The sequence below is a fragment of the Mesoplodon densirostris genome, chromosome 10 (assembly GCF_025265405.1).
Source record: "Mesoplodon densirostris isolate mMesDen1 chromosome 10, mMesDen1 primary haplotype, whole genome shotgun sequence".
NCBI classification, from domain to species: Eukaryota; Metazoa; Chordata; class Mammalia; order Artiodactyla; family Ziphiidae; genus Mesoplodon; species Mesoplodon densirostris.
Genome location: NC_082670.1, coordinates 77,428,997 through 77,456,748, shown reverse-complemented (window position 1 = coordinate 77,456,748; position 27,752 = coordinate 77,428,997). Strand labels below are relative to the sequence as shown.

Here is a 27,752-nt window from a genome sequence, read left to right as displayed (position 1 = left end):
TCTTTTTTACAAGTCTTCCCCGATGTGCATTCAGTTAGAGAAATGAAAGTATAAGGATCTGGGGGGCGGGGTGGGAGAGGTGGTAGGTAAATGAAAACTCCCTTTTGATTACTGAGCTCATTTTAGTTGAAACCTGAGTAAGGCAAATGTGTGTAAAATGCAAGACTCACTGTGTAACAAATCTGTTCCGATGTTGATCTAGCACCTCCCTTCTGTTAATGCTTCAACATGGCTAAGGAAAGAACCCTCTTTCTCTAGGTTCACTCACTTTTTCACTTTCTCTCTTTCACATTATTGACCTCAGACGCCCCTTCCCCTACATAAAAGCTCCTTTTCTAAACACTATTTTGAGCCTATTCTCAAGTGACAGCCTTGAGTGAAAACTCATTTTCACAGGTACTCAATACACTTCCCCACAAACAGTTCCTAATGTTACAGGTTCCTAATGTAAATTTTTAGCTACCTTCAAGTTCTTCTATGTTAGAAAATGTTAGTCTTACTCCTAATATAAATGCTGTATGAATGGCAGCTGCTATATCAGAACAGAAAGCAGAGGCTTTTCAAATGGTCACCTAGACATGCTTAGTTCTGTTTCATTTAATTCTCCCCTTAAAGCAGTCTAAAAATGCATGTCTGTGAAAGGAGACCACTCAGTGGTGACTTTGCCATGGTCCAGAATAGTCCTGCTTGCCAGTGCATGATTCCCAAGTCCAGACACCAAGAGCCTCCTCACTTTAGACAGTCTGTCCACCTACTCATCTTGTCAACTCAGTAGGCATAAAAGGCATTCTTCTGGGTGGTGGGTGGTTTCAGAAAACTGGGCTAGAAAAAACCAGATCTTCCAAGAGGAAGAGCAGCACAACCAATAGCTACAATCATTTTGGAGGGTGGGTTGGAGTACTATGAACTTGAAAGTAACTGTAAAATCTCTGGAACCAGGACTACACAGTTGTGCACGTGGCTAAAATCCTGGTTTTCATGTGCTTATTGGCCATATCTTTGGAGCCATATCTGTTCAGTCTTTTCCTTATTTTCCAATTTTACTAACACGATCGTCCCTTGGTATCTGTGGGGTACTGGGTTGCAGGACCTCCTGAAGATACCAAAACTGGCAGATACTCAAGTCCCTTATATAAAATGGTGTAGTATTTGCATGTAACCTATGCACATCCTCATGTGTATTTAAGATCAACTCTAGGTTACTTATAATACCTAACAATGTGTATGCTACGTAACTAGTTGCCAATGTGTAGCAAATAGAAGTTTGGCTTTTTGAAACTTTCTGGAATATTTTTTCCCTGATATTTTCTTCCTTTTTTTTTAACTGACTAAATAATTACTTTATTATACATTTTTATATATAAAGAACTTTATGTATGTTATCCTTTTTAGCCCTCACAATAATAACAATAATAATACGAATTGGCTGACAACACTCTGTTACAAGCACTGCTGGGCATTTTATGTACATTAATTTCCAAAATAAAATTATGGGGTAGGCATCATTTTTATAGAAATGAGAACTAAGGCACAGAGGTGTTAAGTATCTTATTAAGACTCATGGCATCTGGAAGTTTTTTCCAAACATTTTCAGTCCAAGATTGGTTGAATCCATGGATCTGGCACCCATGGATACAGAGTTGTATCTAACTATTCTGATCTTATTTCCTTCCTTCTACTTCCTTTGGGTTTAATTGCTGCAATTCTTTCTCTAACTTCTTGATATGAATACTTAGGTCATTTATGTTTTGCTTTCAGTCTTTCTCTTCCAAGAAATGCATTTAAGCCTATAAACTTCCAAGCACAGGAAGCTCATATGTTCTCATATATATTTCATCATCATTCGGTTCAAAACACTTTCTAATTCTGAGTTTTCTTTCACTTAGAAGACTATTGTTTAAATATCAAACATTTGGAAATTTTTTTGTTACTGATATCTAGCTTAATTCCACTGTGATCAGATAACATATTCTGTGTAATCTAAACCTATGAAATTTGTTGAGACTTTATGGCCTAGCAAATTATTCTTTTTTTTTTTTTGCGGTACGCGGGCCTCTCACTGTTGTGACCTCTCCTGTTGCAGAGCACAGGCTCCGGACGCGCAGGCTCAGCGGCCATGGCTCACAGGTCCAGCCGCTCCGCGGCATGTGGGATCTTCCCAGACCGGGGCACGAACCCGTGTCCCCTGCATTGGCAGGTGGACTCTCAACCACTGCGCCACCAGGGAAGCCCTTAATTCTCACTTTTAATTTCTAAAATATTTTGCCCATAGATTCTTTGGGTTTTCTATATAAATGACAAATTGCTACAATTTTATTTTTTCCTTTCCAGTTCTTAAGACTTTTAATTTATCTTGCTATAATGGAGAGGACTACCAATAACAAATAGTAATAATAATATGGGCATTTTATTTAAATTTTAATTTTTAATTTTAGAGGGAATCCTACTAAAATTTCTCATTTAGTATGATGTTTGCTATAGGGTTGTTGTTGTTGTTGTTGTTTTTAAATACTCAATTGGAAATTCCTTCTAGACTAATTGCCTGAAATACTATCCTTAACAAACTGGCTTTGGGTTTTATCAAATGCTTTTCCTGCATCTATTGAAATGTTTTGTTTTATTATGTTAAAATGGTACACTTGGGGCTTCCCTGGTGGTGCAGTGGTTGAGAGTCTGCCTGCTGATGCAGGGGACACGGGTTCGTGCCCTGGTCCGGGAAGATCCCACATGCCGCGGAGCGGCTGGGCCCGTGAGCCATGGCCGCTGAGCCTGCGCGTCCGAAGCCTGTGCTCCGCAACGGTAGAGGCCGCAACTGTGAGAGGCCGGCGTACTGCCAAAAAAAAAAAAATGGTACACTAGCGGCTTTTAAAAAATTCTCTTAACCCATTATGAACCTTAGTCATGATATATTACCTTTTTACACATTATCAAATTTTACTTGTTAATAATTTTTTAGAATTTTTGTGTGTATATTCATGAATGAAATAAACCTAATTTTCCTTTTTTGTTATGTTTCTGGCTTTAATACCAAGTTTATACTGGGCTTGCAGAATGAATTGGGGGCCATTTCATATTTCTACTGCCTGGAAATCTGAATAAATTTGGGATTTATTTCTTTAAAGTTTGGTAGAAATTGTCAGTAAAACCATGTGGGCATTTTATTTTCCTTGTGGGAAAGGTTTTTTTTTTTACCCAGATCTACAATTACTTTAACAGTTAGATAACTATTCAAGATTTTTACTTCTTTTTAAGTCAGTTCCTGTAAGTTATAACTTTTCCAGTAATTTACCCACTTCATCTAAGTTTTCATAATTATTGGCATAATATATTAACTTACTAATGATTCACTCTCTACCTGCAATGCCATTTTCATTCATTATATATTTCACCGACTGGTGCCCTTATTTTCTTTCCTTTTTTTTTTTAATTTTTAAATTTAAGTAAAACTGACCTGCAACACTATGCTAGTTCCAGGTGCACAACATAGTGATTCAATATTTCTATACATTACAAAATGATCACAAGTCTAGTTACCATCTGTCACCATACAAAGTTATTACAGTATTATTGACTATGTTCCCCATGCTGTACATTTATCTCCATGACTCATATATTTTTTAACTACAAGCTCATACCTCGTAGTTTCTGTCGCCTATTTCACTTATCCCTCCACCCCCCATCCCTCTAGCAAAACCACTTGTTTATTCTCTGTTTCTATGAGTCTGTTTGCTTCATTATGTTCTGTTCATTTGTTTTGTTTCCTAGATTCTACATATAAGTGAAATCATATAGTATTCTTTGTCTTTCTTTGACTTACTTCACTTAGCATAAGTGAAGTAAGTGGACAGACTTCTAGGTCTGTCCATGTTTTTATAAACAGCAAGGTTTCATTTGTTTTTATGGCTGAGTAACATGCCATTATATGCATATACCACTTCTTTATCCATTCATGTATCAATAGACCTTAGGTTGCTTCTGTATCTCCCCTATTGTAAATTGCAATGAACATGGGATGCATATATCTTTTCAATTTAGTGGTTTTTTCCCTTTGGAAGAATACCCAGAAGTAGAACTCCTGGATTGTATGGTAGTTCTGTTTTTAATTTTTAGAGGAAACTCCATCCTGTTTTCCATAATGGCTATACTAATTTACATTCCCACCAACAGCTGGTAGGAAAATTCCTTATTTTCATGATCTATTTCTTCTAATTTAGGTTTATTTTGTTCTTTTCCTAACTTAAGAGAGATTTATCTAGGTTTAGTGTTATGGGTAATTGGCGTACACAACTTACTCTCAGTGTTCTCCTCCACCTGTTTAGTTGTTAGTAAGTTCTGCCTCTTATTCTAAAAGGCGATTCACAGGTATATGAAGTACTTAATACACTTCGTGGATCCTAACAGGCCCTCAAACAAATCAATTTCCTTATTTTATTTAATTATTAAATCTTTCTGATAAGGCAAAGAGACCCACTCAGTTGTTTTTTTTTTTTTTTGCCCCGCCATGCGGCATGCGGGATCTTAGTTCCCTGACCAAGGATCAAACCTGTGCAGTGGAAGCACAGAGTCCTAACCACTGGACCACCAGGGAATTCCCCCCCACTCAGTTTTGAATAAGGAAGAGGATTTCCTTCCATAAAGTTTAATTTTGGAGGACTGAGATAGGGTTCCTCTGATTCCAAGACTGCCCAGTATAGAGAGGCAAAGGGAAGCTTTAGCTAGGACTGATTCATTTTGGTCAAGCTACTGTATTTCTTTCTTCTGAAATTAGGCCATCAGTGGACTGGTACTAGTTTATAACTTAGTCACAACCCATTTCTGTTGTGGAAAGGGCTTCATAATTCACAAACACTCTTCTCAGAATTCTAAAGTAACCTGACAACAAATGGAATATAAAGGTTCTAGGCATTCCATTTTTATTCTACTGCATTGTGACCAGCCATTTAAAAACAAAAATCCTGTCCTGTAAGTGCTATAAATCTAGAGAAATTCTTGCTGAACTCTGAACCATGCTATAATGAGCTCTTTTTGGTACATGACATGGATAGAAATGTTTTAAGGATTATCCTTTATACCTGTGAAAAAGAATAAAAGAAACCTCATTTAAAATGGAGTCAGAAAGCCCTGAAGGGGGAGCTCTCACCCATATATGACTCACCACAGCTTACAGACCCCGCCAAGATTTCCTTCTGACCAGCAACAAGCTTCCCACCACCTGCAGCTACCACAGCCCGCCCCAATTTCCTCCTTTCCTCTACAAAATCAAGTTCCTCTCTTCTGTTCTCCAAACTTGCCTAAGGTTTGTCACAGTTTGCTTGTCCTGAATTACAACTGTCGACTATTCCCAAATAAACTCACGTTGCTGGTAAAATAACTTGCTCTTTTGTTTTTTAAGGTCAACATATCCTTTTGTATGTCAGAAATAATACATATTTTTAAAAGTCAGAAAGTTGAAATACCAAAAAAAGGAAAAGATAAATATATGTAATTCAGTGATGATTATCATATATGAATATCTTGGGCATTAATGCAGACGGGTGTTTGTATATCTACTCATTAAGAAAATATAATACCAAAAGGATCCACATCAAACTCATATGCTGCACAATAACCACCACCTTCAAGAGTCTATACACACACACACAACTGTTAGAATAAACCAAATTCAGCGAAGTTGCAGGATACAAAACCAGGAGAAAAAAATCAGCTGCATCTCTATACACTAACAATGAACAATCTGGGAAAAGAAAATTAAAAAAACTATTCCATGTACAACAGCACCAAATACTAAGAATAAAATACTTAGGAATAAGTAGGCCAAAGACATGTACACTGAAATCTACAAAACACTGTTGACAGAAATTAAAGACACAAATATCAATAAATGGAAAGATCCTACCTTCATGGATAGGAAGACTTCGTATTGTCAGGATTACCTAAAGCAAGCTACAGATTCAAAGCAACCCCTATGAAAATCTTCATGTTTTTTGCAGAAATGGAAAAATGCATCCTAAAATTCATATGGAATCTCAAGGAACCCTGAATAGGTAAAACAATATTGAAAAAGAAAATTGGAGGACTTAACACTTTCTGATTTCAAACCTTACTACAGAGAGGGGGAAGATGGCGGAAGAGTAAGACGCGGAGATCACCTTCCTCCCCACAGATACATCAGAAATACATCTACACGTGGAAAAACTCCTACACACCACCCACTGAACGCTGGCAGAAGACCTCAGACCTCCCAAAAGGCAAGAAACTCCCCACATACCTGGGTGGGGCAAAAGAAAAACGAAAAAACAGAGACAAAAGAATAGGGACAGGACCTGCAACAGTGGGAGGGAGCTGTGAAGGAGGAAAGGTTTCCACACACTAGGAAGCCCCTTCGCGGGCGGAGACTGCGGGTGGCGTAAGGGGGAAGCTTCGGAGCCGCGGAGGAGAGCACAGCAACGCGGGTGCGTAGGGTAAAGCGGAGAGATACCCGCACAGAGGATCGGTGCCGACCGGCACTCACCAGCCCAAGAGGCTTGTCTGCTCACCCGCCGGGGCGGGCGGGGCTGGGAGCTGAGGCTCGGCTTCGGTGGAGCGCAGGAAGAGGACTGGGGTGGGCGGCGTGAACACAGCCTGAAGGGGTTAGTGCACCACGGCTAGCCGGGAGGGAGTCCGGGAAAAGTCTAGACCTGCCGAAGAGGCAAGAGACTTTTTCTTCCCTCTTTGTTCCCTGGTGCGCAAGGAGAGGGGATTAAGAGCGCTGCTTAAAGGAGCTCCAGAGACGGGCATGAGACGCTAAGGCTGCTGCTGCCGCCACCAAGAAGCCTGTGTGCGAGCACAGGTCACTATCCACACCTCCCTTCCGGGGAGCCTGTGCAGCCCGCCACTGCCAGGGTCCCGGGATCCAGGGACAACTTCCCTGGGAGAACGCACGGCGCGCCTCAGGCTGGTGCAACGTCCTGCAGACCTCTGCCGCCACAGGCTCGCCCCGCATCGTGCCCCTCAAACCTTACTACAAAGGTATGGTAATCAAAACAGTGAAACAGTGGCATGTTTCAAGACAGACATACAGAACAAATGAACTGAATGGAGTGCCTTTCAGAAGGCTGTGAAATAAACCCTTTCATATACAGTCAAATGATTTTTGACAAGAGTACCAAGATGATTTATTTGATGGGTAAAGAAGAGTCTGGTGCTGGGAAAACCGGATATCCACATGCAAAAGAATGAAGCTGGACCGATACCTTACACCATAAATAAAAATTAACTCAAAATGGATCAAAGACCTAAACTATAAAACTCCTTTAGAAGAAAACATAGGAGGAAGCCCCACAACGTTAGATTTGGCAATGATTTCTTAGATATGACACCAACAGCACAGGCAACAAAAACAAAAAATAGGTAAAATGCACTTCATCAAAATTAAAAACTTTTGTACAAGAAAGGACACTATGAAGTGAGTGAAAAGGCAACTCATGGAAGAAAATACCTGTAAATTATATATCTGATAAGGAGTTAATAACCAGAATATGTAAAGAACTCCTACTACTTAACAAAAAAGAAAATCCAATTCAAAAATGGACAAAGGTGCTTGCTTCGGCAGCACATATACTAAAACTGGAATGATACAGAGAAGATTAGCTTGGCCCCTGCATAGCATGACACGCAAATTCATGAGGCATTCCATATTTTTATCCCAGGAATGCAAGGATTCTTCAATATATGTAAATCAGTCAATGTGAGACACCATATTAACAAACTGAAGGAGAAAAACCATATGGTCACCTCAATAGATGCAGGAAAAGCTTTTGACAAAATTCAACACCCATTTATGATAAAAACCCTTCAGAAAGTAGGCATACAGGGAACTTACCTTAACATAATAAAGGCCATATATGACAAACCCACAGCCAACATCACCCTCAATGGTGAAAAACTGAAAACATTTCCTTTAAGATCAGGAATAAGACAAGGTTGTCCACTCTCACTACTATTATTCAAATAGTTTTGGAAGTTTTAGCCACAGCAATCAGAGAAGAAAAAGAAATGAAAGGAATCCAAATTGGAAAAGAAGAAGTAAAGCTGTCACTGTTTGCAGATGACATGATACTATACATAGAGAATCCTAAAGATGCTACCAGAAAGCTACTAGAGCTAATCAATGAATTTGGTACAGTTTCATGATACAAAATTAATGCACAGAAATCTCTTGCATTCCTATACACTAATGATGAAAATCTGAAAGAGAAATTAAGGAAACACTCCCATTTACCATTGCAACAAAAAGAATAAAATACCTAGGAATAAACCTACCTAAGGAGACAAAAGATCTGTATGCAGAAAACTGTAAGACACTGATGAAAGAAATTAAAGATGATACAAACAGATGGAGAGAGATACCATGTTCTTGGATTGGAAGAATCAACATTGTGAAAATGACTCTACTACCCAAAGCAATCTACAGATTCAATGCAATCCCTCTCAAACTACCACTGGCATTTTTCACAGAACTAGAACAAAAAATTTCACAATTTGTATGGAAACACAAAAGACCCCAAAAATAGCCAAAGCAATCTTGAGAAAGAAAAACGGAGCTGGAGGAATCAGGCTCCCTGACTTCACACTATACTACAAAGCTACAGTAATCAAGACAGTATTGTACTGGCACAAAAACAGAAATACAGATAAATGGAACAACAGGATAGAAAGCCCAGAGATAACCCCACGCACATATGGTCACCTTATTTTTGATAAAGGAAGCAAGAATATACAATGGAGAAAAGACAGTCTCCTTAATGAGTGGTGCTGGGAAAACTGGACAGGTACATGTACACGTATGAAATTAGAACACTCCCTAAAACACCATACACAAAAATAAACTCAAAATGGATTAAAGACCTAAATGTAAGGCCAGACACTATAAAACTCTTAGAGGAAAACATAGGCACGGGCTTCCCTGGTGGCACAGTGGTTGAGAGTCTGCCTGCCAATGCAGGGGACACGGGTTCATGCCCCGGTCCGGGAAGATCCCACATGCCGCGGAGCGGCTGGGCCTGTGAGCCATGGCCCAGTATAAAATGGAATATTTTCAGCCTTAAAAAGGAGTGGAATTCTGATACATGTTTACAACATGGATGAACCCTGAAAACATTAAGTGAAATTTGTCAGACACAAAAGGACAAATATTGTGTTAGTCCACTTAAACATACTGAGTATAATCAAATTCATAGAGACAGAAAGTAGAATGGTGGTTGCCAGGGGCTAAGGGGAGGGAGAAATGGGGAGTTACTATTTAATGGGTATAGTTTCAGTTTGGAATGATTAAAAAATTCTGGAGATGGATAGTGGTGATGGTTGCAAGACAGTGAGAATGCACTTAATGCCACTTAACTGTAGACTTAAAAATGACTAAAATGGTAAATTTTATGTTACGTATATTTTACCACCACAAAAGGGTAAATTTGATGTTATGTATATTTTACCACCAAATTTTTACCACCAAAAATTAAGAGGAAGTTTTTGTTTGCTAACTGCAGAACTATGGTCTGGTGGTAGCAATAAGAAGTTAGCAGAGGGCTTCCCTGGTGATGCAGTGGTTGGGAGTCCGCCTGCCGATGCAGGGGACGCGGGTTCGTGCCCCGGTCCGGGAGGATCCCGCGTGCTACAGGGCGGCTGGGCCGGTGGGCTTGCACGTCCAGAGCCTGTGCTCCGCAGCGGGAGAGGCCACAGCAGTGAGAGGCCTGCGTACCGCTTAAAAAAAAAAAAAAGAAGCTAGCAGAATGATAACCTCACTTTCTATCCCATGTTAGACAGTATGCTAGAATATACTCCCTTCACTTAAGAGGCTTCCCAGGAAGGCCTAGTCATTAGGGAAAGCCAAGGTTTCATGGAGGTGAGGTATTCTCACAAAGGCTGAGGCTGTAAGTAAATTTCTTAGAAATACAAAAAGAAATTTTAAGCTGCACAGTGTAAAAAAATGTTTGGGCTGAACAATACAGGAAAGAGAATACAGGGCCATTCAACTGGGGGAGGGGGAGTAAGACTGAGAATCAAGAAGAGGAGAGAGGAAAGGAAGATGGTGAGAGGATTGACTCTTAGCGGCCTCAGGGTTCAGAATGGACCTATGCTTTACAAATTGTAACTAGAGCAAACTTTCATTAAACACTTGTTATATGTCAGCCACTGTCTTATGCACTTTATATGCATTACCTCATGTTTTGGTTTTTTTTTTTGCGGTACGTGGGCATCTCACTGTTGTGGCCTCTCCCGTTGCGGAGCACAGGCTCCGGACGCGCAGGCTCAGCGGCCATGGCTCACGGGCCTAGCTGCTCCACGGCACATGGGATCTTCCCGGACCAGGGCACGAACCCGTGTCCCCTGCATCGGCAGGCGGACCCTCAACCACTGCGCCACCAGGGAAGCCCCGCATTACCTCCTGTTTTAACAAAATTGGCCTTGATGATTCTGCTTGCAACTAAATTTCTCCTCCTCTCAACTACATGAAGAGGTTAACTTAATATTCAAGCAATATAAATGGTTGTGGCTATGGCTGGGATTTATGAAACCAACTGCTTTCAGGTATTTAAAGGGGGATTTTTTTGTTACAGCTCATGTCCCCCCAGTAGCACCTCTCCATTATCTTACAGCATTCACACATAAATACATAAAAACTACATTTAAACAGTAAAAATATGCATAGATAATCATACTCTAATCCTTGGTTGCCCAGCTCTGGATTTAGTATATGATTTCCTTTCTAGTCTTTCTCCCATCCCCAACCCCTATCTCTGACTCCAAAATATAAATAACTTTACTGGTTTTCTAGACTATTAAAAAAAAAATGACACATGCTATCGTTAAAAAAAAAAAGGCTAAAAAACTAAAAGTCACCTTAAATGGTTAATTCTTTATTTGCATTAACAATCATAGTATGGATTACTCCCAGATAATAAATGACCTAAAAAGCCATGCAAAATAAGCAATAATAAATGATATGCTAACACTTCAACTGACATTTCGGTAACAGAAATACCTAATATTTTTAGCATTAAAGTTTTTTTAATCCTAATATTGAAAAGTAAATAAGCTTACAACTGATTCTCAACAACGTCATGAATAGTTTTATTTGCAGTTTTTAGTAGTATGTGCATGCATCAATTTCTAAACTTTAAAAACTTAGAATTATCATCCAGAACTATAGAGTTTTCCAAAATAACTTCTAGCAAGACTAATTTATTGCCTTTTAACATTTGGTCAAAGTGCTTTTGGGAACACAGAAAAACGTAATTCATATTTCATTCCTTTTGTTAATGTAAAATTATCAACAGACTATAAACTGATGTAGGCTAGTCAGTCCTATATGGAGCAGAACAAGCTGCCATGCAAACAATCTAACTGGCGGGGTTCTATAAGAACTGTACCAGTACTGAAAATGTCTACCACCAGAATCATACCTTTAGGTTACTGCCTTATTTTCAGAATACATTTGTTAAAATGTAAATGTTCATTAGGAAGGAAAAAAAGAAATAGTTAATAACTTTTTTAAAATTTAAGGAGCAGGGCTGGCCCGGTGGTGCAGTGGTTAAGAATCCGCCTGTCCAGTATTTACAATAGCCAGGACATGGAAGCAACCTAAGTGTCCATCGACGGATGAATGGATAAAGAAGATGTGACACATATATACAATGGAATATTACTCAGCCATAAAAAAATGAAATTGAGTTATTTGTAGTGAGGTGGATGGACCTAGAGTCTGTCATACAGAGTGAATAAGTCAGAAAGAGAAAAACAAGTACTGCATGCTAACACATATATATGGAATCTAAAAAAAAAAAAGGTTCTGATGAATCTAGGGGCAGGACAGGAATAAAGATGCAGACATAAAGAATGGACATGAGACAGGGGGAAGGGGAAGGATAAGCTGGGATGAAGTGAGAGAGTAGCACTCACATATATACACTACCAAATGTAAAATAGCTAGCTAGTGGGAAGCAGCTGCATAGCACAGGGAGATCAGCTCGGTGCTTTGTGACCACCTAGAGGGGTGGGATAGGGAGGGTAGGAGGGAGACACAAGAGGGAGGGTATATGGGGATATGTGTATACATATAGCTGATTCACTCTGTTATATAGCAGAAACTAACACAACATTGTAAAGCGATTATATTCCAATAAAGGTGTTAAAAAAAAAAAAAAAGAAGAATCCACCTGCCAATGCAGGGGACACGGGTTTGAACCCTGGTCCAGGAAGATCCCACATGCCGCAGAGCAACTAAGCCCGTGCACCACAACTACTGAGCCTGCGCTCCAGAGCCCACAAGCCACAACTACTGAGCCCATGTGCCACAACTACTGAGGCCTGCATGCCTAGAGCCCGTGCTCTGCAACATGAGAAGCCACCACAATGAGAAGCCCAAGCATCGCAACGAAGAGTAGCCCTCGCTCACTGCAACTAGAGAAAGCCCGCGCGCAGCAACGGAGACCCAACGCAGCCAAAAACAAAATAAATTAATTAAAAAAAAAATTTAAGGAGCATACTGCACTCAATAAAAATTAACTGGTAATTTAAAAGAGTATTTAGATTCACTTCTTCAAGGAAAATACGTTATATAGTCATCAAGTACTAAAGGGCTTATATATTCAAAGTAATGACATTTAGACCTTACCTCTAAAATCTGACTAGCTCTAGGTAGTGAGTGCCCGTCAGCCTGGATCACCATTACCTGACTGGGAGACTGTGACAGAATCCTAAAATAGCTAGCAGAAGTCTAACAACAAAAAGAAAAACAAGGGCACTTTTTTGTCTAGTATTAAATACATGCAAAATTTAAAGGTCCCCAAAGCACTACCCGAGGGACACATGGTATATACTTATGTTTGATAAGCAATCACTTATGTTTGATTTGATAACCTTGTAGTGGATACCACATGGTCAGTGGTAGAGTTTTGTGGTCATCTATAACATCATGGAGCTCTTTTATAGGAGCCTAAAGGAGGTGCCAGGGGCCTTTACACTCACCTACTAACATAGTAAGACTATTTACAGAATGCAAAGAGAGTAGCTGAGGTCATAATTTAATCCAAAATAACGTTGTTTTAAAATACCATATGAAAAGTGAGTTTTAAAAAAACGAATAAGCTTCAAAAATAAGCTTTATGAGGGACTTCCCTGGTGGCACAGTGGTTAAGAATTTGCCTGCCAACGCAAGAGACACGGGTTCGAGCCCTGGTCGGGAAAGATCCCACATGCCGTGCAGCAACTAAGCCCGTGCACCACAACTACAGAGCCTGCGCTCTAGAGCCTGTGAGCCACAACTACTGAAGCCCATGTGCCTAGAACCCATGCTCCGCAACAAGAGAAGCCACTGCGATGAGATGCCCGTGCACCGCAACGAAGAGTAGCCCCCGCTCACCACAACTAGAGAAAAGCCCGTGTGCAGCAACAAAGACCCAATGCAGCCATAAATAAATAAATAAATTTATTTTTTTTTAAAAAAGCTGTATGATATAAACAAGGCTTAGCATTAAAAAACTGCAATTAAGGTATCTTATATTCCATAAGTGCCTGATTTTGATACTTTTACCTTAGCCTGATCAAGAATTTGAAGTTTTTCCCATACTATTTTATCACTTTCAGATTTTTTCCATGGATTATTCCATTTTTCAGAAGCTTCTTTTTCTTTCTTCTTTAAAGCAACCTGTTCATCTGTAAATAATGTCCTTTTTTAAAAAATATACAAAAACTGTAAAAAAAAAAATGACGTAAACAAATCATGACCTTCTTAAAGAGTGCAGATTCCAACACAGATCAAAACTGTTTTTTAGGAAGGAGATTAACTCACAAGACAGAGAAGAATTTTAAGGATATGGAATAAAAGAAAATGTTTAATCAGAACCAAATTTAAGTATGGCATAAATGGATGTATAAATGTTTGTTTTACTACAATTATAAATAAGGAGCAATTTTTTCAGAACATATTTTATATTATGCTAATTATTGTGAGGTTCTACTCTACAGTAATGTTCATTTATTTATTACTATAAGGCTTAAAAGCTAGAACTCTGGACTCAGAGAACTCTGGGGTCAAATTCAGGTTCAACCACTTCCCGGCTGTGTGACTGTGGGCAAAATGATGTTCATCCCTCTAAACCCCATTTTTTATTCTGTGAAATCAGAGTAATAATAGCGCCTATTTTCAGTATAGGGCCTCACACAAAGTAAATATTTAATAAATGTCAGCCATTATTATTTATAACTGCTGAAAAGTAAAGTACATAAAATCATGTGTCCAAATTTGTACTGAAAAAACATTTAAAGCTGCAATTATGATATAAAACACATCAGATCTCCAAACCTTCTGATACTGCTACCATACATTTAATTTCTTTATTATTCTATTACTTTGACTTCCAACATCAATTCATTCCCTATTTCTTCGCTTATCTTTTTCTAGATCACCTGTCCGGGAAGGGTTGTGACTAACTGGCAGGACTTTCCAGTTCAGTGGACAGTGAATCCCATCTTCATGCTTTTAGTACAACTATTCCTAAGTACAACTATTACCTTGTTTACTTTCCAGACTCTGATACCTGGACCCTAAGTCTAGTCCAAGAAGTAAGAGGAGTTTCTTAGTTATTATCTTACTTTCCTTAAGACCCTACTTAACAGAAATTATAACTTTTTCTGTTATGATGTCTACAGACTGAAAAGAAGAAATAAGCTTATTTTTGTATGGGATATACTGATTGATATCATATTGATGATTCTTGATTAGAATGTTTTAATTTTTAAAATGAATTATTTTTAAATAAAACCATCTTTAACCCATAGAATTTCTGTAATGGAAAAATATGAAAATGGATTCTCAGGAAATGAGAAATGTTTAGGAATCTTTGAGCTCCAGAAGGGTACTGATGATATTAATGTTCATCTGTGGCTTTTGGTGCACACCACAGAGCAGCAAACAAAAAGATGTAACATAAGGGAATGTGAAATCACAAAGTTTCTTATGCCATTTGCAAAGAACTACTCTAGATGGTGAATGTTATAAAACAAGGTTTTTGATAATATCATACTGCAAGATGTACTTCATCCTCAATATACATTCCTTAAGCCAACAAAACTATAATAAAATGTGCAATAATTACCTACCAAGCTCTTTCCTCCACTGGGCTTTTTTTGCTTCCAACAAACCTCTATCACGTTCTCTTTCTCCCAGAGTACTGAATATGTCAGCTGGTTTCCATATATTCTCTCTAAGACAAGACACAAAAAATAACAGAAACCTTATCATATGTTTCTATATAACTTACTCCATAAATATTAAGTAATAAACTTTTAAATAGCTCTAGTCTTCAGAGTAAATATTTCAAATACAAGTCAAGGAAAAGTAAAACCATATTCCCAAGATGACCCCACAACAACAGATGTGAGTTACATACGTGGCAATTTTCTGCTCATACTGATTAGATGTCACCTGATTTTCATTTAAAACAGACTTTTTTTTATCCTGAACAGATGAAATGGCCTCAGTTTTTTGCGGAAGTCCCATGATGTTCTCATCCTTTGGCTGATCAGGAATATTGTTTAAATTTAGACTATACTGACCTAGAAGGTAAAATGCATGTTTTAAAATGAATACTAAAATTACATCTATTATAATACCTTATCTTGATACAGTTACACAGTTTTAAAAAAACACGGCTTTACACATCATCTAATTAATCACCTCTTACAGCAGTCCTTGCAGTGCGTATTACGATTCCCTTTTTGTCAAAAAAGGTAACTGAGCCTCAGAGGTTAAATGGCCCAGAGGTACGGCCATAGCCATACAAACTTTTGTTTCAAATAAGAAAACAAGCAACAACCAAAAAACCCTCCATTTACTCTTGCCAACAACACTTTTACAAATAATATAAATGATAATACAAATCACAACTTAAAGGAGAATAAATGCAAACAGCTTTATAAAAAACTCATTACCTTGCCCTTATTTTTCTCATTTAGCTGGGAAAGCAATCAGTGATGAACTTTTCCATGGACCACTGTCTCTATATCCCAGCTGTATCTATTTCAAATGTTTTACACAGGGCTCATATGCTTGGCTCAAAAATTCCTCAGTGTGATAGTTCTCCCAATGGAGAGAAAGCATATCTAATATGCAGGTCATTATATGATTAGGCTAATTCTGCTTTTAACTTTGTTGATATCATCTCTCATTACGCCCAGTAAGTTTTTATTTTTTGTTCTTTGAGCTAGAATTCTAGCCTTAAAGATAAAAGTTAGCTCCCTGACTTTACAAAGAATAATCTATACCAAGAGAAGGCAAATGACTCCATTTTGAGCCCCTTGGGAGTGCTAAGGTGCTACCTGGTCCCCAGACCAGTTGTGGGGCCTCTTCCTGGTGACTGTTAATTTTATTTTTATTTATTTCACGGTTGCTTAACAAAATTTTAATAATATTTCTATTCATAGTCACAATTCCTTAGCTCAAAGCTGAAACTAGGAGGCTTTTAAAAACATAATACAATACCCTGACTAGTAAAATAGAAGGCATATAATATGCCATTACTTCCAAGTCAGTGTTTTACGCTGGTTAAAAAGATAGTGCTGCCAATTCTTAGCAAGGATTGAGAGTCAGGAAGAGCAAAAGCCGGAGCCAGGAAAATAATCCTTTTCAGCAACTCATGTCAAATCTTCATAGCAAAATTCCCTCGTTTTCATTAGAAATACAATAGCAATTTTTTAGAACATTATACATAATTAGTTTTCACGTAAGTAAAGCCTCCTACCTTCCAAAATTAGTACAACAGCTTTCTGTACTAAAATCTAGAATCCACAGAAACTGGGTTTCTTAAGGCCATGGTACATGAGAATAATATTCTGAGCATTAACCTTAAAACATGGCATATTTTAACTACAAAAGTAATTCTGCCTATGAGAATGTTTTCTACACGTTTATTTATTTATTTTAAACGTTTATTTTAAAACAGTTACATGTTAAACTAGAATTTAAGAGGCACAGTTATGTAAAATCCAATGAAACTCAAATTCTAAAACTTACATATTGATAAAATTAATATTAAAACTTCAGAAAAATCTTACTTGTTTCCTCCTTTCCATTCTCAGTCAGGGAAACTGATTTATTTCCTTGGTTTACAGTCATCAAAATCTGTTGTAGTTGGTCTTGTGTTAGACACACCAAACTGCTCTTCACATTTTCAGCTGTGATGTGCTTTTTGCAAGGCTTCTGTTTAGCTACTACAAATGCATTTATGCTGTTTCTAGTCTGCTGTATATTAGGGGTTGCAGGTGAAATTTCTTTCTGTATATGAAGATGGCCTTTATCTGCATACTGCTTGCACAAATCCTTAGTGGGTGAAAAAGTCATACTATTTTTTTCACTTTTTGCCAATGAAGTTTCTGAACCAATTCTCTTCTTTTGCGAAAGTTTTTCACTCGTGACACAAGTATTTTGTGATTTCAGAATGTATCCAGTTTGTTTATTTCTTAAAGGACATTTTGCAATCTTGGTCTTATTTCCCATCTGCTAAAACACCAGAAATTTATTCTTTACAAGAGCCCACGAAAAACCAACAATTATCTTTATATAATCAGTGATAAGTCAGGCTTCGAAACTTTTTTTTCTCATTTTGCTAGTTAGATAATATACCATGAGAAACTAACACTCAATCTTTGCAAATCTTCACTTGAAAGCTTCATTAACAACTGGAAATTATTATTTTATTTCAGGATAATGAAAATTACAAAACAACTTTTATTCTAGGCGTTTACAGTCCATTCTGCTTCAGCTTTGAATCTCATGTCATGATTCTAACACCCACACTACCTTTCTTTACAGGCATTTATACACCAGTAGGTTACTAGCCCTTATTCCTTGAATAACTTAGCTTGTGGGTCACCACCCCTCTCTCTAACCTAACTCCTGTCTTAATTATTGGTGCTTTCATGTTCTTTCAATACCCTGGCCTCATTTCCTTGACCTCTGTTCCTATACTCTTATCTTCCATGCTACCTCAGTTACTGATTGCCACAGTGATATCTTATACTGACCTTGTAACTACCCATAACTGTAATAATCTCAATTTCAATAAGAACCTCCAGTCATAGGCCTTAGCACTAGTCCGTGCCTCTACTTGGGACATTATTCTTTCAGATTTTACATGGCTCATTCACTCACCACGTTCAAATCTTGGCTCAACATCACTGGCTCAGTGAGGTCTTCTCTGAACACCCTATTAAAAATTGCAGGCTTCCTGATCTAACTTCACTCCCACCTCCCTAGCACTCCCCACTTTCCCAAGGCTACCGTGCCCCTGAAATGACTGTGCCCCTTCCCTTTCTCTCATGTTTCTCTATAGCACTTTTGTCCTGTAATATTCTATATTTATTTTGATTATTTTTTGCCCATTTCACCTTTTTTTTTTCCAATTTATTAATTTATTTTTGGCTGCATCGGGTCTTCGTTGCTGTGCACAAGCTTTCTCTAGTTGTGGCGAGCGGGGATACTCTTCTTTGAGGTGCGTGGGCTTCTCAATGCAGTGGCTTCTCTCGTTGTGGAGCGTGGGCTCTAGGCATACAGGCTTCAGTAGTTGTGGCTCGCGGGCTCTAGAGCGCAGGCTCAGTAGTTGTGACGCACGGGCTTAGTTGCTCCGCGGCACGTGGGATCTTCCCAGACCAGGGATGGATCCCGTGTCCCCCTGCACTGGCAGGCAGATTCTTAATCACTGCGCCACCAGGGAAGTTCCCACCTTTTTCTAATGTAAACACTACAGGGCAGAGATTTTTTTTTTTTTTTTGCTGTACGCGGGCCTCTCACTGCTGTGGCCTCTCCCGTTGCGGAGCACAGGCTCCGGACACACAGGCTCCGCGGCCATGGCTCGCGGGCCCAGCCGCTCCGCGGCATGCGGGATCCTCCGGGATCGGGGCACGAACCCGTGTCCCCTGCATCGGCAGGCAGACTCTCAACCACTGCGCCACCAGGGAGGCCCTGGAGATTTTTTTTTTAATTTATTTATTTTATTTATTTTAGGCTGCACTGGGTCTTTATTGCTGCCCGCGGCTTTGTCTAGTTGCAGCAAGCGGGGGCTACTCTTTGTTGCAGTGCGCGGACTTCTCATTGCCGTGGCTTCTCTTGTTGCGGAGCACGGTCTCTAGGTGTGTGGGCTTCAGTAGTCGTGGCACACAGGCTTAGTTGCTCCGCAGCATGTGGGATCCTCCTGGACCAGGGCCCGAACCCGTGTCCCCTGCATTGGCAGGCAGATTCTTAACCACTGCACCACCAGGGAAGCCCAGGGCAGAGATTTTTGTTTGCTTTGTCTATTGCTGTGTCCCCAGTATCTGAACAGTGAGTGGAACAGGGTAGGTTTCAGTAAATTTTTGTTGTATTACTATCTTCAACCATACCATTTTAAAGACTGAATTCTTTCTCTCTCTCCCCCAAATTAGCTCCCCTTTCCAAAATATCTCATTTCTGTAGCACTGTTGTTCTAATCTTTCAGACCAGCAACCATGGAGTCATCTTTGACTCTTTATCCTCCTTCACGGTCTTCTTTAGCTTACCAGCAAGTACTGGTCATTCCTTCCGTCCAAATATCTTTTTCTCCCCTTTTACATGACAATACACCTAAATTCAGGTTTTCATTACCACACTACTGATTACAGCTTATCTCAAATCTATCCCACTGTACATTTCTGCAAACCCATCTAACATAAAATAATTCAACAGTCATTCAATAAATACTAAGTATTGCTTTTTAGGTGATCAACACTATGGGAAAGATGTTGGAGGTATAAAATGAGTAAGACAAGATTCTTGTTATCAAGGAGTGGGGTAGATGCCACATGGCTTTCATCTGGCTTATCATATCCAAAATGTCCTTGTCTTTCAAAAATGACATAATACACAACCACACTTTGACCAATAAATCAACCCCATTTTACCTTTCTTTTTAAAATGCACCTGTATTATCAGTAGTAAAATCTCTTTATTACCTTCTTCACCTCACCTATACCCTTTTACTCCAAGCTTTAGACTTTTGATAATACCAATACCACAATCTAAAATGCCCTTTTACCCTCCTATCTCTGTGGCTATTTTTATATAACTAACTCTAAATGAGAGGTGGCAAATTCAAATACGTAGTGTAAATTAGCCTGGGTGGGAACTAGGATAACTGAAGAGCACTTTTTTGTCTAAAGGAGGCAGCCACCCCTCAGAAGCAGCCTACATTGCCAAAGAGGAATCTGAGTCTACTTGCTAGATCATCCAGTATTTCAAGAGAACCAAGAATGCCATATTTTACCTTAAAAGTTCCGTTTTTTAGACACTCACAATTCATTCTAGTTTTTGAAAACCACTGTGTGGATTAGGCAAATTATCAGCAGACTGCACATAGGTTACAGAGCTAAGCTCTGCCACCCCAGTCTCCAACGACTACAGCTATTACTAATCCTACCCTTCTTTGACTCATACTGACATTTTTGGGATCATTAACAGCTGAGTATGTCAGTTCTCTAATCAGTTTCTCACTCAAACTGCTAAGAAGTGTAGTGTATTCCCTAAACATATCTTAAAACGTCTCTCACTTTTGTCCCCTTCTTTCCATTCTGCTAGCCACCAGGCTTCAGGGTCTCATAAGACTCTCCCTGGACTAATATAATTGGCCCTTAAGTAGTGTCCCTGTTATGATCATCTGTCCCTCAAAGAATTGCCTGAAGTCCTTTCCTACAACACAAATCATATCTAGTCTACTTTCAAAAATTCTTTAACGCTCCCTACATGCAAATCAAATAAGTTCAAACCCTCTGTGTATACATTTAAACTCCTCATGATTGTAACCACCCTCCCTAAGTTTTATGTTCTACATTCCCCGCTGATATACACACTATCCCCCAAATGCAAATTATGTTTTGTACCTTGGTATTTTTGCCCACTATTTTCTCTGAGTTTAGAATATACTACCTTACTTCTTTCACTATGAAAATCTCCTTCACCTTTTAAGTTCCAATTAAAGGGTCACCTCATTTATGAAGCATTCCCTGTCTCCCTGAACCACAAAGACCTGCTTTCCACAGTTTTCTTCTTTTTATAACCCTAGTATGGCACACATTTTATTCTACATGTATTATATAGTTATTTACCTGACTGACACCCCTGCTTCTAGGAAACATGGACTAGGTTTTACTCCATTTTTCTCTCAGTCACAGAACAAACAAAGCCAAGAATGGAGCTGTACACACATATGGAGTTTTACAGCTGCAGTAAATCCTTGTTAAACAGAAACCTATTAATTGGAGCTCCAATTTAACTAGAACTATTTTGCCACATTCCACTTAAATCAGAAGTAACACACAGAAAAAGTCATCTAAAAATTATGTAATAAAAAAAAGGGGGGTAGCAATGTCTGGCATGAGATCAATATACATGCAGCTCAATCCTGAATACGTTTGTAGCTTAATGCCAGAGAAGAGCAATGAGTGGAGGCAGCAAAAAAATCCATGAACTACCAAATAAATATTCAATTATGTTCAGGTTAATTAATAGGAAAAAGCAATCTAGCCCAAATCATTTTCCAAGTGTTTACTGGATTAGATGAATTTTAATACATCAAATAGGTCTTCACATCATCAACATTTTTAGGTAGCATGCTGCTCTCTTACCTAGTTTTGACTGTACCAGTACTTTTCCTAATATTAAAAATATATATAAAGACAGCGTCCAATGCATTTAACGCTGGCCGACTTCACAATTTATATAGGGCCAGGATCCCAACGCCAGAAAGAATCAGAGAAGATTAACATTTTAAAATATAAAATGTGCTACCTAGCACTAATATTGTATACATCTTTTAGTGTGTTACCATTCTGACTCTCACACATAGAAATACCTGCGAAAATTTTAAGATGTTTTATATTTCAACTAACTGTGAGATAATTTTGAGGTTAGAATTTATAAATTACCCATGACACTGAATCATTAATATTTCTCTCATTTATCTTCCTATAAAAGCTTAAGAAATTAGACTGGTAACCATCTTTACTTCATATTTATTACCACAGATTAAAGAAAAGTACAGGAGAGATTTTGAAAGAATTAAAGTACTCTGACCACAGTTTGTTAAACTTGATGATGATGAGATAGAGTTCAGTGTTTAAAGAGCACACTATGAACACGACAGGAATTCAACCTGTGAGGAAGAGGAAAAACAGAAATGTAGGTACTATAGTCACTTAGGAGCTTACCCCAGTAGAAGAAAAGCACTATGATGAGTGAATTCATGAATAACTTACAGAAAAGAGAATTCAACATATATCTACAGAACTGTGAGATTTTGGAAACTAAAAAACTGATTAAAACAATAAAAGGAAGACAGCACTACTGTTTTTGGTTTTTGTCTTCTGTGAAGAGCAAAGAAAGAAATAGCATCTCAGGAACCTAAATAAGGGAAGAGAAGCTCCTTGAAATAAAGTCAATATAGAAAGGAGATTTAGGTTGCATCAGTATTTTTTCCCAGCTTTACTGAGATTTAATTGACCATTAAAAATCATATATATTTGGGCTTTCCTGGTGGCGCAGTGGTTGAGAGTCCGCCTGCCGATGCAGGGTTCGTGCCCCGGTCCAGGAGGATCCCACATGCCGTGGACCGGCTGGGCCCGTGAGCCATGGCCGCTGAGCCTGCGTGTCCAGAGCCTGTGCTCCACAACGGGAGAGGCCACAACAGTGAGAGGCCCGCGTAGCGAAAAAAAAAAAATCATATATATTTAAGGTGTAAAATTTGATGATTTGATATATGTATACATTGTGGAATCATCACCACAATCAAGCTAATTAAAATACCCATCACTTCGCATAGTTACCATGCATCAGTATTTTGGAATCCCAAAAGCAAGAGAAATAAACCCAAACAATCTGCTCTAAGACAATAAATAATTTAAGATCAACATCAGCAGAGACTTATTAGTTACTCTGGAAAGAAGAATCCTAGAATAAAAAAATCCCTAAACTGCTAAAAGAATTTTGTAATGATTCTACCAAAAGTCCAAGACTAGTAACTTTGTTTATTACAGGCATAAAAGGGGATCTCCAGATGTTCTAAGTTGGTTAAAAAGATAATGAAATGTCTTCACAAATGTAGTGACTATAGCACATCCATGAAGAACACAATCGAAGAGGGAACGTGTGTGACAGAACTGAGGTCAGGTGAAGATAAAAAAAAACTATGTGTAATAGTTGATTTCTATCTAGGAGCATGAAAAGGAGCACTGTATTTGTTAATGTGACTCAAATAAGAACAGTTAGTTGTAATTTTTTTTTTGCCGTACACGGGCCTCTCACTGTTGTGGCCTCTCCCGTTGCGGAGCACAGGCTCCGGACACGCAGGCTCAGTGGCTATGGCTCACGGGCCCAGCCGCTCTGCGGCATGTGGGATCTTCCCGGACCGGGGCACGAACCCGTGTCCCCTGCATCAGCAGGCGGACTCTCAACCACTGCGCCACCAGGGAAGCCCCAGTTGCAATATTTTAATAGGGCAGGGTTAGGAAAAAACTATACAATCTGTATTCTGTGATTAAGGGAACACACAGGGTATGTATATACTGTGTATGTGTATGTGTGTGTGTGCATGTAATAATTTTTAAAGGTAGCTTGTGGAATTACTCTGATCAGGTTACCCATTTATCAAGTAATTGATATGTTGGGTTCTCAAGCAACTTTTCCACCTTGATTAAACCAGGAAGAAACAGCAAAGCCATCAAGGGTTCAGAGTTGAAGAGAAAAGGGCCACATCACCCAAACCAGTCTCTATTCAAGATATGGAAAGACAGACTTTAAGATGCTGCAAAATAAAATGGACTACAGTAAGTTATAGAGGGGGAGAGTAGAAATTTCTGCTGCTTAATGGAAAAAGAAATGGGAAACAAAAAAAGTAGTGGTATCAAAATTTTGAAGCAGTAATATATTTTGTAGAAAAAGGCACTGTGGGTTCCTGATAAAGAAAAATAATTTAAAAGGAACACTATTATTTAGCTCAAGTGTAACCTCTTAGAGGAGGAAGCTAAATGCATGTAAGATTTTGTCAATCAAATACATCTTTTTGGTGTGGGAAAATGCAATTTGAGTATGAAAAAAAATTTTTTGCTTTAAAGTTTGACTATTTTTAAAGATGTCACGAGTTGCACTGTCCAGTACAGTAGCTATTAAATTAAAAATCAAACAATTAAAAATTCACTGGCCACATTCAAGTGCTTAATAGCTACACATGGCTAGTGGCTATCATATTGGACAGCACTGATTTTAGAATATTTCCATCACTGCAGAAAGTGTTACTGGACAGAACTGATCTAGAGAAGTGAGTTCTAGGAGACTTTTTAAACTGAAAAATTATGATTCCATTTCTGTAAAAGGACCAGCCTGAAAGCAAGGTATAATAACTTTTGACCATCATTCCAAACCCTTTGTAACAGTTTGACAGGAATTATTTTCAAACCACTGTAAAGTAAACTGCATTTTACATTTGAAAACAAGTCAGGTCAAAGTCATTTGGCTTACCTTTACAGAAATTTTTGATTTATGTTCTACAAAAGAAAAAAAAAATTACTAAACTATCAACTGAAAACATACTAAGGCAGTCACAAAGAAAATTTTAATTAACATTATTTTAAGAAGATATTAAGTAAAAATATTAACCCTCAAAGCATTAACTTTAGGTCCTGAGTGTTCTAACTTTTACAGTGTGGTTCAAGTATTTATATTTCATTTTTGTTTATTTTCCAAGGTAAAATTATAAACAGATCAGAGAAAAAGAAAATAACGTGAATGAAGAGAGTACCAAAGCATACTCTGAGCTTTAAAACTAAAACTAAAAAATGACTTTAAAACTATGGTGTTATTATAAATTGAATTTTCTCAAAAAATACATTCTTTACATGCACAGAACATAACTGCATAAGTTTTACCTAGATCATTCATTAGGCAATAAGCATATTTGCTATATACAAATATAATAAAGAAACGTTACAAATGAAATATACTGGAACATTAAATTATACGAATAAATACTGACAGTGGTAAGCAGTGATGTAATCTGACTTTACTTGGCTAAAAATAAATTTGAGGAAGTTAGGGAAACCAGCTTTTTTTCAAAGTGTCATTTAAATATTTTCTACAAGCAAAAAATCTGTTAAACAACTACATATTTTTCATAGGAATTTAAAAGTTAATATTTTAGATTTCTAGTAATATAGCATACCATATGGAGACAGTATTAGCTTGGTTTTTCCATCCAATAATTCAGTTTCAAGCTTTAAACCATCTCTGCAAAATAAAAGAAAGTTGTCTGTCATTTTTAAGAAACAGCAACATTTTAAATAGACAGAAATGCTCAGTTGAACCTTGAAAGTAAATTTGTTCTCCTGAATTTATAAAGGAATCTTGTAAATATTAAACCATTTAAAAAAATTTCTATAGATGTTCACTTTTCTTTTAAAAATTGGTGTATAGTTGAAACCATTCTTTTAATTTAAAACACTTTTCAATTCAACATAAAATTTAAAACTTCATGGAGAAAATTACTGAAACTTTCCAACAATACAAACAATTTCTCATCTTAAATCTGAAACTTCATTTTGTTACTGACAAGGAATAAATTAATCTGGTTATCGTAACATCATTTAATTCTTCTAACTCTAGACTGGAAAAAATAATGCTGTTACAAAACTCCTCACCTATGTTAATGGAGCAAAACACATCTAGCTACCATTTATTAGCTTCATAATGGTCTCATGACAAACATATTCTGTGGCCTGTTAGAACAGTATTTGAAAATGAAGCTGTAAGATTGCCACCACGGTTATTAACTGCTTGAGCATGGAGTTCTACTCTATTCTGAATATTTCAACTAATACATATTCACACTTAGTGACACTTTTGTAACTATCACAGCAATACATCTATAATAAACTTTGCCCGCTACACTTTATCTGTGCCTGTCAAACGCCAAGAGCACAAAGTAACAGTAGATACTAACAACGAAACTTGTACGTCTGTTAAGGTCCTAATAAAAATTCCACTGAAAACAAAAACAGCAGTACACACAGTTATTTTACTGTTTTAGTGAGAGAGAGAGAAAAGACGTACGCCAACACATATCAACAGGGACAAAAATGACGTCCAAGGGGCCTCCCTGGTGGCGCAGTGGTTAAGAGTCCGCCTGCCGATGCAGGGGATGCGGGTTCGTGCCCCGGTCTGGGAGGATCCCATATGCCGCGGAGCGGCTGGGCCCGTGAGCCATGGCCACTGGGCCTGCGCATCCGGAGCCTGTGCTCCGCAACGGGAGAGGCCACAACAGTGAGAGGCCCACATACCGCAAAAAGAAAAAAAAAAAAAAAAATGACGTCCAAGGGACAAAATTAAATCTCGCGGGCCAAAAAAAGGAACACGAAATTTGCAGTGATGCTAAGGTTGGGGAAATCAAACGATTTCAACTTACTAAGATAAAAACACCATAAAGAATGGGTTTTAAGGGTTTCCCGGTAGCACAGTTACAAACAGTTCATGTTTACGTCGGTGAAACTTAAGCAAAAGAAAGACCTTGAATGAAACCGTAAAGTACGTCTATTCAGCACTACCGCGTTGCAAACGCCTTCAGGGGCGGACTGTCTTGTTTCTTATCCCTAGATTCTAGAACATAGAAAGCATTTGCTAAACGAGGTGCACGAGTGTAAGTTTGGTGACTTTTCATCTTCTTAAAATATCAAACTTCCCAGTGGTGATAAACCACGCAACAGTCCTTTTTATTTACTCAACCACTACTTAATGAGGGCCTATGAGGTGCCAGGCACCGGTGATACACGACTCCTCGAGAAGCCTCGGCTCCCGGCACGTAGGCCGCTAAGCTCCTCTGGGCGCTCCCACACTCTGCAAAGAACCACCAGACAGGGTCTTAAAGCACCAGGGACTGGGCCAGGATTTCTCCCCAGGAAGCCGCTACGCTTTCTCTCTCCACCTGCCCTCACCTTTTATCTCCTCTCACGCCTCTCCTCCCTCTCCCTCCTGAGGTAAATGAGGAAGCGGAAAGGAGGCACGCACCGTTTCGCGAGTTATTAACTGGAAAACGGAAGGCTGCGGAGGCTGTAAAGGCCGACCCAGCCCCTCGCCCCCTCAACCTCAGGAAGCCGGGCACAGCTGCTTGGGGCGCCGCAGGCCTGAAAGGCTCCCCGCGAAGGACTCCAAGAGCCAACCCAGCCTCACCCGCTCTCCACGGACGACCACCTTTCTCTCCGCTGCTTACCCTAAGTTCATGGCGCGAGCGGCTGCGCTCTCCATAGGACGCTCAAGCCTCTTGTATACGTCGGTTGCCGCCGCCGCTCAACAAGCGCTACGCCGATTGGATACAGTGATGCCGGCGAGCTGGGAGAGCGGGCCAATCAGGGTTGAGCGTGCTGGCACTTGCGCTCAGCGGGGCGGGGCTGTCGGGGAGACCCTCTTGGTTCGCCCCACCTGGTCCGGACTCTAGAATGTTGAGGGTACTTCTTTCCTCGGAATTGTAGTCCTTAGAGTTCACAGGGAGCTCTCAGAGAAGTGCCTCAGCTCAGGTGGAGGTGGCTGGTTAAGCAACTTGCCTGAGGTCTGCGTCAAGCTATGTAACCCTAGAGCCCATGTTCCAATCTAGCGTTACATGAATCTAACTGCTATTCATCCTTCAAATCTTAATTTAAACGTCACTTCCTCCATGAAGCTCCTCTGG

General features: G+C 38.9%; 1 protein-coding gene and 1 non-coding gene across 13 annotated transcripts in view; one reads left to right on the top strand and one right to left on the bottom strand.

Annotated features, from left to right (window-relative positions):
• The window catches only part of CCDC66 (coiled-coil domain containing 66), a 59,440-nt gene extending 32,074 nt beyond the window's left edge, over positions 1-27,366 (bottom strand). For 3 of the 12 annotated variants that reach the window (XM_060111081.1, XM_060111079.1, XM_060111087.1), the window contains exons 1-7: positions 27,297-27,366; positions 25,257-25,321; positions 24,557-24,582; positions 17,092-17,536; positions 15,429-15,594; positions 15,139-15,242; positions 13,571-13,692 (exon numbers count right to left, since the gene is read on the bottom strand). In XM_060111081.1, coding sequence (XP_059967064.1) covers positions 13,571-13,692; positions 15,139-15,242; positions 15,429-15,594; positions 17,092-17,536; positions 24,557-24,582; positions 25,257-25,321; positions 27,297-27,331 — 963 coding nt within the window. In that variant the 5' untranslated portion in view covers positions 27,332-27,366. Of the gene's footprint in view, positions 1-13,570; positions 13,693-15,134; positions 15,243-15,428; positions 15,595-17,091; positions 17,537-22,117; positions 22,197-24,556; positions 24,583-25,256; positions 25,322-27,094; positions 27,234-27,256 lie in introns of those variants that run through there. The other 9 variants (XM_060111086.1, XM_060111080.1, XM_060111082.1 and 6 more) reach the window with 9 other exon arrangements.
• LOC132498110 (U6 spliceosomal RNA) lies at positions 7,576-7,681 on the top strand. The gene has a single exon (XR_009533722.1). It is a non-coding gene; the product is annotated as a U6 spliceosomal RNA (small nuclear RNA).
• Positions 27,367-27,752: the final 386 nt, after the last annotated feature.